This window comes from Chrysemys picta, chromosome 8 (assembly GCF_011386835.1).
Source record: "Chrysemys picta bellii isolate R12L10 chromosome 8, ASM1138683v2, whole genome shotgun sequence".
Classification (NCBI taxonomy): Eukaryota; Metazoa; Chordata; order Testudines; family Emydidae; genus Chrysemys; species Chrysemys picta.
In genome coordinates this window covers 73,588,606-73,601,637 of record NC_088798.1, presented here as the reverse complement: position 1 = coordinate 73,601,637, position 13,032 = coordinate 73,588,606, and the positions used below count along the sequence as shown (strand labels likewise).

Here is a 13,032-nt window from a genome sequence, read left to right as displayed (position 1 = left end):
CCCCTCAGGCAGCGGTGCTTTAGTGCAACTTGGTCATCAAGATCATATGCATTTGCAGGCAGTGATGTTCTACAGCCCCTGTCCTGCCTTGTGAAGGACAGAGCCTTTGTGGTCAAAGCCTAGCTGCTGGCTTAGCCAGACCGTGTTTTACGTCTGGCAAAGCAAATGATCCCAGCCAAACAGCTCAGTACAAGAAGTACAGTGACAGGAATTATCACAATGGCCTTGTTGCACTGCAGCACTGAAGCAGGCACATTCTTCACCAGGGTGCCCTGGTAATGAGATGGGGATTCACATGTGTAGTCCTGAGGCCAGTCGGGCATCAAAGACTCCATGCTCGCCAAGGCCTGGATCTCACTGGCACCCGCACATGAACAGTTGTAGAGATTCCGACCTGCCCTTAGGCTCTGCAGGTGTCTCAGAGACTGCAGCTCATCCCTTGGGAGGTATGAGATCAGGTTTCCATCTAGACTGAGGACTTCTAAAGCAGGATAGTTTTTGGCTGAGGGGACAGCATGCAGCCTGTTATTGGACAGGTGGAGTTTCTTCAGGAAGGGGAGTGCAAGGTCTAGAGCATGAAGGTTATTGGAACTCACATCTAATACTTCAACATTGGGGGGCAGAGGCAGGGCGATGTGATCTAAGCCTGTGGTGGACAAGTTGAGGATGCGGAGGGATGGCTGCCACTGACATGAGGAGGAGGGGATAGCCAGGAGGTCATTCTGACTCAGGTCTAAGTGGACGAGCTTCTCCAGCTGGTGCAGCATTTCACACATGGTGTAGAAGGAGCTCAGATTGTTGCGATGGAGTTTTAATACTTGGAGTTGTGGGAAAGCCCCCTGGCAAAACGAAGGCCTCATGCTCTGGTCCTGGAGGTGGTTTTCCGACACATCCAGATAGCGTAAGGTTCTGAAAACCTTGCCAATGCTGCATGGAATGTAGGTGACCTGAGACTGTGTCACAGTCAGATTCTGCAGGGTCTCCAACCACCTACTCAGGTGGGCAAAGTCTTTGTTTCTCTCAGCCAGGGAGGCAGAGGTCACATTATGAAAGCGTAATGAGGAGACAGGTAGATTCAACCTGTCCATCTGGAACCAGCTGGCATTTCCAAGGAAAGTGCAGCTTTCAAACTCGATATCTGTAATATGCATGTTGTAAGTGAACTTCATGACGGCTGCCAAGAGAACTTCCGGCACTAGGAGATCTCCAAAGACAATCTTGGTCACCTGCAGCGTCTGCAGAATGTCGAGCACCTGTTGATTTACTGTTCTTGATGCAAAACCTACATATTTCTCCAAGTTTCCTCCTCGAAGCTCAAAGACAAAGGCAGGTAAGCACTGAAAGAGGTTTCCCCCATTTTCCAGATCCAAAAGAGAGCAGGTGCAGTGACTTTGGGACTTATTGAAGGAGCAGTCACCTACTACCTCAGAGAGTTTCAATCCTATGAGCAGGATTACCACAAACAGCTGAGTGATGTGCATGATGAATAGCCTAGAAAACAGAAGAGCAAGAGTAAAGCCCAGGCCTTTGCTGTTACAGAGCTGGGGCTGCAAGCAGCAACATTCAGTGAAGCCAATGGGAGGCAAGGGGTGGTCCCCAGAGCCTTTGCTCCATGCAATACAAGCACCAGAACAAGGCTAGGATTATTCACAGCACATCGTTCCTGAGTCCAGTACGGGGCACCAATAGAAGGTGTAGATAAATCTGTAATAATTTTCATATGACTTTACATTGTGCCTCTTCATATAACCTTGTGGTGGGTCTACCCACGTGTGACCTCTGTTTTCATGGGACTTTGTATCAAAGCCTCATTTAGAAACTTTGCATTGCCCTTGGTACAATATTATAGCCCCTAAGGATAGAATAAGATAGAAGAAAAATTTCTTTTTGCTAGCAGTAGAACAAGAGCTCTCCCCCCCCCACACTCTTAATCAATTGCCCTGTTGAATGAATGAGGTGTGGATGAGCAAGGCATGGAAGGCAGCACCTCCAGACAGCCTCAACTGTTGGAGAGGGGCTGGGAGCCAGACCCAAGGTCAATAAAACGTGTCAAGTGGGCTCATTAAAGACAAGCAGACATACCGAGGGCCTCGGGGGTTAGAAGCAAGCACCTTCTTTTGAAAACACCCTCTTTGCAGCATTGGGACAACACTCAAAAGAAAGCAGCACAAAGGACCAATGGACACAGACACAGAGTTTGAATCTGGTATAGATTTGCATAAGAGGAAAGCTGCTATAAAAGTGAGGTGTCTTGCAGAGGACCCCGGGTCTCGTCTTGTCAACATGGGAGCATCAATCCGGATCGGCAGAAGCCCGGCTCCACCCCCTCCCCCATCTAACTCACCTGGCCAGTGAAGTTAAGGGGAGCAACTAATTGGTAACAACAAGATGGAGTGTGTTTGTGTGTGTGAGTGTAAGTGTAATATATTATATGCATATAATACAGTGTTAATGAATACATGTATTACTAATAAATGTGGCGTTTTGTCTTATTCCCCCTGAAAAGATCCTGTGCAGTACTTTAAGTACAACATTTTGGTGGAGAATGCGAAAGGGGGAGCAAGCATAAAATCCACAGTTATTATAAAACTGGTGTGCACACCGCCAGCTTTAGCAAGCCTGGCACTATAGGAAAAAGAGCGTAAACTCTCAGTTAATTAACCAAACTCTGAAGGATATAGGAGTTTAGATTTAAATTGTGTTCATGACTGAGCTAAAGAGGAGAACTTAGTGTTTCTCACTCTGATCCGGGGAAGGATTAACCAAACTCTGAAGGATATAGGAGTTTAGGTTTAAATTGTGTTATAAAGGTACATACACCCTCAGCCGTAGCAAGACTGAGCTAAAGAGGAGAACTTAGTGTTTCTCACTCTGATCCGGGGAAGGATTTGTATAATTGGAGTATGAACCCTCGGTGGTAGCAGACCGAGTAATACAAAGGGAGGCTTAGCGTCTCTCCCTCTGGCCCAGGGTGGGTTAAAAATATAAGCTACAAATCTTGTTCTGTTAAACCAAACTCTGAAGGATATAGGAGTTTGGGCAGTGTAGTGTAATGTATGTTTGTTTGTTTTGTTTTGTTTTGTTTGTAAGTAATATTGTGGTAATTTCACAATTTTGAAAAAAATGTTTAAGAAACGGAACCAGGAAGGGTGGGGGCTAGTTGGAAAGCCCACCCTCCTTGCTAAATTGGTAGAGGAACAAGGCTTGTGCCCATGGAAAGGAACAGTTTATTGGAAAAAGCAGAATTGGGCCCAGGCAAGCAATAAATACAGAAACTGAAAAACAGGTTGGGTACAGAGAGTTGAAACAGCACTCTCAAATCTTACAGCAGTAGTAACATCAGGAGAAGAAACATTTGAGACCCCAGAAGGGGGCAGACCTTTGGGACCCCTCTGGAGATTGGGAAGGGGGATATTTGGGATATTTGGGTAAATTCCTCCTCCCAGGGCCAAAATTCCATTGAAACAGTTAACAACAGTGCCTGCTTCTGCCTCAGATCTCCAGGCCATGGCAAAATGGCTGGAGATTTTAAAACAGAAATTTTTTTCTAGATGGAGTGTTAACGCCCTTTTACTGAGAGAAAGGGAGGATTTACACTCACAAAAAATGCACCATTTAATTACCATTTGTGCAGCCCCAAGTACCAAACACACTGTGGCAGAGACCAAGCAGGTTCTGCCATGGTGAAAGCACTGTGCTAATTTGTTTCCAAGCTTCTATCTTTCAGGCTCTGAACCAGAACATCAGGAGAGCTGGTACCAGCTGAAGAGTTATAAAATACCATGGTTATAGTGTCATGACAAAGTCTGTGTTCAGTGTTCTGTGTTGCATGTTCTGTGTCTGTCTCTAGTGGTGTCCTGTGCTAGCATTGGGTCTAGAAAAAGAGGGGATACTACACTAAACAGGGCAAATGTCTTTTCCTCTCTCTACTTCGCCCATGTCCATCCAATTTATCAATCACCACTTGTGTCCAAAGGACTTTGGTCCCCAGTGCATCAGGTTTATTTTTTGTTAGGTTCTCTAATAGTCATTTTGTTTTTAATTTTTGTTATTCATACATTTGTATTGTTAGTTACATTTGCTTGTATTATTATTAATTCCACACTTTCCTCTATGCACTCTGGTTCTACTTCCCCAAGCCCTGAAGGGTAGTTCTTGGGCCCCCATAACCTGTAAAACCTTGGCCCATAATTGTAGGGCCCCATCTTTCAGGTCCCCAGAAACCTCTTGAAAACAACTGTTAAAAATAGGGAATTCTACAACATTTTAGCAACTAAATGTTAGTTTAAGTCCAAATCAGCTTAACCTTGCATAACAACTGTGGTACTCCTACAAAATCTTATTTGTTGTGTGTGCTTAAGAAGGTCCTGACCTCAGTGACTTTTATTGTTTGATGGCTATTGCAGCATCAAACTTGGGCCTCATTTTGTTTGTCAATGTACCCAATTATTGTAATGGTAATGGTTTTGTTGTATTTCCAATGATTATAATTATAATTGTTTGCATTTGTGTTTATGTTATATCTGGTGTTTAGTCAATTGTAATAGTTTTAGTTATGTTCACCTGGTTATAATTGTTTGGTTTGTTTGCAACAAATACAAAAGATTTATATGGTGACCACTCAAGAATTGTTCTTGAGAGGTCAAAAGGGGGACAATGTAGATAAATCTGTAATAATTTTCATATGACTTTACATTGTGCCTCTTCATATAACCTTGTGGTGGGTCTACCCACGTGTGACCTCTGTTTTCATGGGACTTTGTATCAAAGCCTCATTTAGAAACTTTGCATTGCCCTTGGTATAATATTATAGCCCCTAAGGATAGAATAAGATAGAAGAAAAATTTCTTTTTGCTAGCAGTAGAACAAGAGCTCTCCCCCCCGCCCCCCCACTCTTAATCAATTGCCCTGTTGAATGAATGAGGTGTGGATGAGCAAGGCATGGAAGGCAGCACCTCCAGACAGCCTCAACTGTTGGAGAGGGGCTGGGAGCCAGACCCAAGGTCAATAAAACGTGTCAAGTGGGCTCATTAAAGACAAGCAGACATACCGACGGCCTCGGGGGGGGGGGGGGGGGGGGGGGTTAGAAGCAAGCACCTTCTTTTGAAAACACCCTCTTTGCAGCATTGGGACAACACTCAAAAGAAAGCAGCACAAAGGACCAATGGACACAGACACAGAGTTTGAATCTGGTATAGATTTGCATAAGAGGAAAGCTGCTATAAAAGTGAGGTGTCTTGCAGAGGACCCCGGGTCTCGTCTTGTCAACATGGGAGCATCGATCCGGATCGGCAGAAGCCCGGCTCCACCCCCTTCCCCATCTAACTCACCTGGCCAGTGAAGTTAAGGGGAGCAACTAATTGGTAACAACAAGATGGAGTGTGTTTGTGTGTGTGAGTGTGAGTGTAAGTGTAATATATTATATGCATATAATACAGTGTTAATGAATACATGTATTACTAATAAATGTGGCGTTTTGTCTTATTCCCCCTGAAAAGATCCTGTGCAGTACTTTAAGTACAACAAAGGGCACGTGGGCATTCCCCCTGCACAGCAACCTCTGGGGAGAATGAGGGTGGAAGAGAGCTAGATGAGAGCGAGTCCAGACTTCGGTGAGAGCTACTGCCTTGGACTCAGGGATTGAGCTGCTGCTTGCTGGCACTGCTGGAAAGCCTCAGTGCTGGGTATGTTTTAGCCAGTTCCTTCTACCAGTAATGGAGTGCTTGTTCAGTGAGTGCTGTTAGCTCAGGCTCATCTCCAAGGCACTGGGAGGAAGGTGGGTGGCCTCTATTACTAGTCACACAACCTGTCAGTGACGTGACACCACGTGAAACCCTGGTCCCATTCAAATCCAGGGCAAAACATCCATTGGCTACAATGGAGCTTCCAGCATCAGTCTCATCTGGAAGCCAACAGAGCTAAATTGAGGATCTGGCCCCCAAAGTTTTAGGAGATGTCACAGCCAAGTCCAGAGATGGGTCTGAACCACAAAGTTCAGGCCTGAACTCAGCTTCAGATTTGCCCAAAGGCCAGAGGAGATACTCAGCTCCATGGTGTCTCTAGTAACATTTTTTTTTTTTTTATTTATGGCGATATCCCATCTCCTAGAACTGGAAGGGACCCTGAAAGGTCATCGAGTCCAGCCCCCTGCCTTCACTAGCAGGACCAAGTACTGATTTTCCCTCAGATCCCTAAGTGGCCCCCTCAAGGATTGAACTCACAACCTGCCCAGGGTTGTGAGTTCAATCCTTGAGGGGGCCACTTAGGGATCTGAGGGAAAATCAGTACTTGGTCCTGCTAGTGAAGGCAGGGGGCTGGACTCGATGACCTTTCAGGGTCCCTTCCAGTTCTAGGAGATGGGATATCTCCATAAATTAAAAAAAAAAAAAAAAAGGGGGGGGGGAGGGATAGCTCTCTAGTTACATTGTATCTTCACAAGGATTCTTACCTAGATCTGGTTTAAGAGCCAGCAGTGATTCCTCATTCTCCTCGCCCCAGTGAACGTGTAGCAGCCACTGGAGGAGAGTCGGTATTTCACCCCAGACAAAGCCTGTTTCTCTTCACAGGCAGAGCTGTTCCTCACCCTGCCAGCAGCCCCATTTGGATGGGAATCTGCCCATCTCCCACCCCTCAACAGTCCCCTCCAGCAAAGAGAGCTGCTTCGTCCCACCCAGTCATGAAGGACTTCTCAACACTCGAGTGCCAATTTGAATCCTGTGCACCGGAGGAGGCTGCGACATCCTAGGCTGGGGAAACTCCTCCTATAAGTGCCCTGGCAAACCCATGGGCACAGCAGGAGGAGATGTTAGAAATGGCAAATCACACAAGAGAAAGTATGGTCTAGTGGTCAGAGCCCAGGACTGGGGATCAGTGACTCCCTTCTTTTATTCAAAGCTCTGACAGTGGCTCACTGTGCACCCTTGGGAAGGTTAGTTCACCTCTCAATACCTCAGTTTCCCTATCTCAAACTGGAGTTCTAACAATTACCAACCTCACGGGGAATGGTAAGGGATCATTTGGTAATATCCATACAACACTGGGAATGTGTAAACTGTAGGGTCTGGTTATTCTATGTGACTGAGTGACCCTGATCAGGACTGTCTATGGGCAGTCCGAAAAGTGCCAGCAGTTAAAGAGTTAAAAGCTGGTAAAAAATGCTTTGTTTGTTTTGCAGAGGTGTATTTCTCAGGTGTCCCTGCATGACTGGGGGAGTGATCACATTTCATCAGCATTACAGACTCACCTGCAATATTTTCCTGCCAAGGAAGCAGCTCGATTCCTTTAGCTTTTGGGGCGTCCTTGATTAAGATGTCAGTGGTTTTCTCTTGTCAGCAGCTTTACTCTCCTGCATGGGATCCTCCTTCACTCAAAACTCTTCACTCGCTGTACTCACTGTCAGACAGAGTTTCCCAGTTGCTACTTCCTTTTGCACAAATCTATTCTGTTTGTTTCCCGAAACAGAAATGCTGTTGGGAAATACTAATGGGTGTAAGGCATTTCATAATCCTACCCAAATCCTCCACACCCAGAATGCTGTCTTGACCAGCAGTGGGCTGCCCAACCCACAGAAAGGGGGAGAACTGGGTTTCCTGTGCTCCGCTGCCCAGAAAGCTAAGGAAATCTTGCTTTGATTTCCTTATAGCATGCTTCTGCTCTGAAAAGTACCTCTGTCCAAACGGCATTGCAGGGTTCTAGGTTTGTCTGACTCCAGATCCAGTCTGCTCCAGTTGCATGTAAATAGGTAGTTTTTCTAAGTGCTAGCCTTGCAAACTCTACCAAGGGGAACAGGGAGACAAGTGGGGCTCATATATGCATCGACAACTAACCATGAGCCATCCGCGGTGAATTATAGGGGCCACCAAAACTGCAGCTTGACCTAAATTACCTCGACTGGGTAAGGGTTTCCTGGTGATGATGTACTCAAGAGCATAGGCGCCGACTCCATGGGTGCACCAGGGCTGGAGCACCCACGGGGAAAAATTAGTGGATGCTCCGCACCCACCGGCAACCAAGCTCCCCCCTCCTCGCCTCCTTCTCCCTCCCCCCCCCGAGTGCGCTGAGTCCCTGCTCCTCCCCTTCCCTCCCAGCGCTTCCAGCCTCCCCGCCACCTAAGCAATTAATCGCCATTAATCGCACTGTTAGCAGAGTTTAAACTAGGGCTATCAAGCGATTAAAAATTTTTATCGCGATTAATCGCACAATTAAAAAAATTAATCATCATTAATCGCACTGTTAAACAATAATAGAATACCATTCATTTAAATATTTGTGGATGTTTTCTACATTTTCAAATATATTTATTTCAATTACAATACAGAATACGAAGTGTACAGTGCTCACTTTATATTTATTTTTGATTACAAGTATTTGCACTGTAAAAAAAACAAAGGAAATAGTATTTTCCAATTCACTAATACAAGTACTGTAATGCAATCTCTTTATCATGAAAGTTGAACTTACAAATGTAGAATTATGTAAAAAAAAACCTGCATTCAAAAATAAAACCATGTAAAATTTTAGAGCCTGCAAGTCCACTCAGTCCTACTTCTTGTTCAGCCAATTGCTCAGACAAACAAGTTTGTTTACATTTGCAGGAGATAATGTTGCCCGCTTCTTGTTTACAATGTCACCTGAAACTGAGAACAGGTGTTCTCATGGCACTGTTGTAGCCAGCATCAAAAGATATTTACATGCCAGATGCGCTAAAGATTCAGATGTCCCTTGATGCTTCAACCACCATTCCAGAGGACATTCGTCCATGCTGATGATAGGTTCTGCTCGATAACAATCCAAACTAGTGTGCAATGATGCATTTTTATTTTCATTATCTGAGTCAGATGCCACCAGCAGAAGGTTGATTTTCTTTTTTGGTGGTTTGGGTTCTATAGTTTCCACATCGGAGTGTTGCTCTTTTAAGACTTTTGAAAGCATGCTCCACACGTCATCCCTCTCAGATTTTGGAAGGCACTTCAGATTCTTAAACCTTGGGTCCAGTGCTGTATCTATCCTTAGAAATCTCACATTGATACCTTCTTGGACTCAGCAGCAGTACAGCATATTCAGCAGGGGTAGCTTCTCTCTGCCATAAGTGGAGGTACAAATCCCAGACTGATGTAATTGAATGACTCTCATAAGTGTATACTACAATCATGATGGGAACATTTACTGGCAAATGCTAGAAATAACATGAAATAGCCATAGCACCATAAACGTAGAGCAAACAGCTAGAGCCCTTCCCTCATGATCACCAGCGGTGTTGGTGAATTTACTTGAGAAAAGAGTTTCAAGGCATGAATCAAATCCCTCAGTAATACAGCCCCATAGTCACTATCTGGACTAGAAACTCTTGGAAGGAGTGGCACAAATAACACCTGGCTAACAGGCAGTGCCACATACTGTGCAGTTCACCAAAGGAGCCCAGGGAAAAAAGCAGAAAGCGGAGTGCAGCACAATTCCCTAATGTGTTCTCTGGTGAAGCCTCCTGATCTACATTCCCAGGGCTCCCCTGACCAACACAGTCAGGACCCACCATGTCCAGGGGTCCTGTCCCCTGACAACCCCTTCTGTGTTTCAAGGGAAACAAGGACAATTATATCGAAATACAGAGCAAAGGATAGTTTAAAGGGCCTCTCCTGCTCATCCAGGTAGTTTATCCACAGTAAAAATCCTCCGTCTAGCTCACAGGTCAGATCTTTAGCATGATTATTGCTAGAGAGAATGTATCTGACCAAAGCAACAGAGGGTCCTGTGGCACCTTTGAGACTAACAGAAGTATTGGGAGCATAAGCTTTCGTGGGTAAGAACCTCACTTCTTCAGATGCAAGTAATGGAAATCTCTAGAGGCAGGTATATATCAGTGTGGAGATAACGAGGTTAGTTCAATCAGGGGGGGTGAGGTGCTCTGCTAGCAGTTGAGGTGTGAACACCAAGGGAGGAGAAACTGTTTCTGTAGTTGGATAGCCATTCACAGTCTTTGTTTAATCCTGATCTGATGGTGTCAAATTTGCAAATGAACTGGAGCTCAGCAGTTTCTCTTTGGAGTCTGGTCCTGAAGTTTTTTTGCTGTAAGATGGCAACCTTTACATCTGCTATTGTGTGGCCAGGGAGGTTGAAGTGTTCTCCTACAGGTTTTTGTATATTGCCAATTCCTGATATCTGACTTGTGTCCGTTTATCCTCTTGCGTAGTGACTGTCCAGTTTGGCCAATGTACATAGCAGAGGGGCATTGCTGGCATATGATGGCATATATAACATTAGTGGACGTGCAGGTGAATGAGCCGGTGATGTTGTAGCTGATCTGGTTAGGTCCAGTGATGGTGTTGCTGGTGTAGATATGTGGGCAGAGTTGGCATCGAGGTTTGTTGCATGGGTTGGTTCCTGAGTTAGAGTTGTTATGGTGCGGTGCGTGGTTGCTGGTGAGAATATGCTTAAGGTTGGCAGGTTGTCTGTGGGCGAGGACTGGCCTGCCTCCCAAGGTCTGTGAAAGTGAGGGATCATTGTCCAGGATGGGTTGTAGATCACTGATGATGCGTTGGAGAGGTTTAAGCTGAGGACTGTAGGTGATGGCCAGTGGAGTTCTGTTGGTTTCTCTTCTGGGCCTGTCTTGTAGCAGGAGGCTTCTGGGTACACGTCTGGCTCTGTTGATTTGTTTCTTTATTTCCTTGTGTGGGTATCATAGTTTTGAGAATGCTTGGTGAAGATCTTGTAGGTGTTGGTCTCTGTCTGAGGGGTTGGAGCAGATGCGATTGTACCTCAGTGCTTGGCTGTAGACGATGGATCGTGTGGTGTGACCGGGGTGGAAGCTGGAGGCATGGAGGTAGGCGTAGCGGTCGGTGGGTTTTCGGTATAGGGTGGTGTTAATGTGGCCATCGCTTATTTGTATGGTGGTGTCCAGGAAGTGGACCTCCCGTGCAGATTGGTCCAGGCTGAGGTTGATGGTGGGGTGGAAGCTGTTGAAAGCATGGTGGAATTCTTCCAGGGCCTCCTTCCCATGGGTCCAGATGATGAAGATGTCATCAATATAGCGTAGGTAGAGAAGGGGCATGAGTGGACGGGAGCTGAGGAAGCGTTGTTCCAGGTCAGCCATAAAAATGTTGGCATATTGTGGGGCCATGCGGGTGCCCATAGCGGTGCCACTGGTCTGGAGGTATATATTGTCACCAAATTTGAAATAATTGTGCGTGAGGATAAAGTCACAGAGCTCAGCAATAAGTTGTGCTGTGTCATCATCAGGGATACTGTTCCTGACAGCTTGTATTCCATCTGTATGTGGGATGTTAGTGTAGAGAGCCTCTACATCCATGGTGGCTAGGATGGTGTTTTCTGGGAGGTCACCAATGCATTGTAGTTTCCTCAGGAAATCTGTGGTGTCACGGAGATAGCTGGGAGTGCTGGTGGCGTAGGGTCTGAGTAGGGAGTCCACATATCCAGACAGTCCTTCAGTGAGAGTGCCAATGCCCGAGATGATGGGGCGTCCAGGATTTCCAGGTTTGTGGATCTTAGGTAGTAGATAGAATAACCCCGGTCGGGGCTCTATCCGGGGTTATTCTATCTACTACCTAAGATCCACAAACCTGGAAATCCTGGACGCCCCATCATCTCGGGCATTGGCACTCTCACTGAAGGACTGTCTGGATATGTGGACTCCCTACTCAGACCCTACGCCACCAGCACTCCCAGCTATCTCCGTGACACCACAGATTTCCTGAGGAAACTACAATGCATTGGTGACCTCCCAGAAAACACCATCCTAGCCACCATGGATGTAGAGGCTCTCTACACTAACATCCCACATACAGATGGAATACAAGCTGTCAGGAACAGTATCCCTGATGATGACACAGCACAACTTATTGCTGAGCTCTGTGACTTTATCCTCACGCACAATTATTTCAAATTTGGTGACAATATATACCTCCAGACCAGTGGCACCGCTATGGGCACCCGCATGGCCCCACAATATGCCAACATTTTTATGGCTGACCTGGAACAACGCTTCCTCAGCTCCCGTCCACTCATGCCCCTTCTCTACCTACGCTATATTGATGACATCTTCATCATCTGGACCCATGGGAAGGAGGCCCTGGAAGAATTCCACCATGCTTTCAACAGCTTCCACCCCACCATCAACCTCAGCCTGGACCAATCTGCACGGGAGGTCCACTTCCTGGACACCACCATACAAATAAGCGATGGCCACATTAACACCACCCTATACCGAAAACCCACCGACCGCTACGCCTACCTCCATGCCTCCAGCTTCCACCCCGGTCACACCACACGATCCATCGTCTACAGCCAAGCACTGAGGTACAATCGCATCTGCTCCAACCCCTCAGACAGAGACCAACACCTACAAGATCTTCACCAAGCATTCTCAAAACTACGATACCCACACAAGGAAATAAAGAAACAAATCAACAGAGCCAGACGTGTACCCAGAAGCCTCCTGCTACAAGACAGGCCCAGAAGAGAAACCAACAGAACTCCACTGGCCATCACCTACAGTCCTCAGCTTAAACCTCTCCAACGCATCATCAGTGATCTACAACCCATCCTGGACAATGATCCCTCACTTTCACAGACCTTGGGAGGCAGGCCAGTCCTCGCCCACAGACAACCTGCCAACCTTAAGCATATTCTCACCAGCAACCACGCACCGCACCATAACAACTCTAACTCAGGAACCAACCCATGCAACAAACCTCGATGCCAACTCTGCCCACATATCTACACCAGCAACACCATCACTGGACCTAACCAGATCAGCTACAACATCACCGGCTCATTCACCTGCACGTCCACTAATGTTATATATGCCATCATATGCCAGCAATGCCCCTCTGCTATGTACATTGGCCAAACTGGACAGTCACTACGCAAGAGGATAAACGGACACAAGTCAGATATCAGGAATTGGCAATATACAAAAACCTGTAGGAGAACACTTCAACCTCCCTGGCCACACAATAGCAGATGTAAAGGTTGCCATCTTACAGCAAAAAAACTTCAGGACCAGACTCCAAAGAGAAA

General features: G+C 46.2%; 1 protein-coding gene across 1 annotated transcript; it reads right to left on the bottom strand.

Moving 5' to 3' along the window:
* Window positions 1–7,383, bottom strand: LOC101937770 (toll-like receptor 2). Its single transcript, XM_005280841.4, has 2 exons — window positions 7,244–7,383; window positions 1–1,491 (listed from the first exon to the last, which is right to left on the bottom strand). Exon 2 carries the CDS (start codon window positions 1,479–1,481, stop codon window positions 132–134), a length of 1,350 nt encoding a protein of 449 aa, XP_005280898.1. The 5' UTR covers window positions 1,482–1,491; window positions 7,244–7,383; the 3' UTR covers window positions 1–131.
* Window positions 7,384–13,032: the final 5,649 nt, after the last annotated feature.

Bases quoted from the DNA above. Each gene is read 5' to 3' on its own strand.
- LOC101937770 (XM_005280841.4), bottom strand. From the start codon at position 1,481: ATGCACATCACTCAGCTGTTTGTGGTAATCCTGCTCATAGGATTGAAA.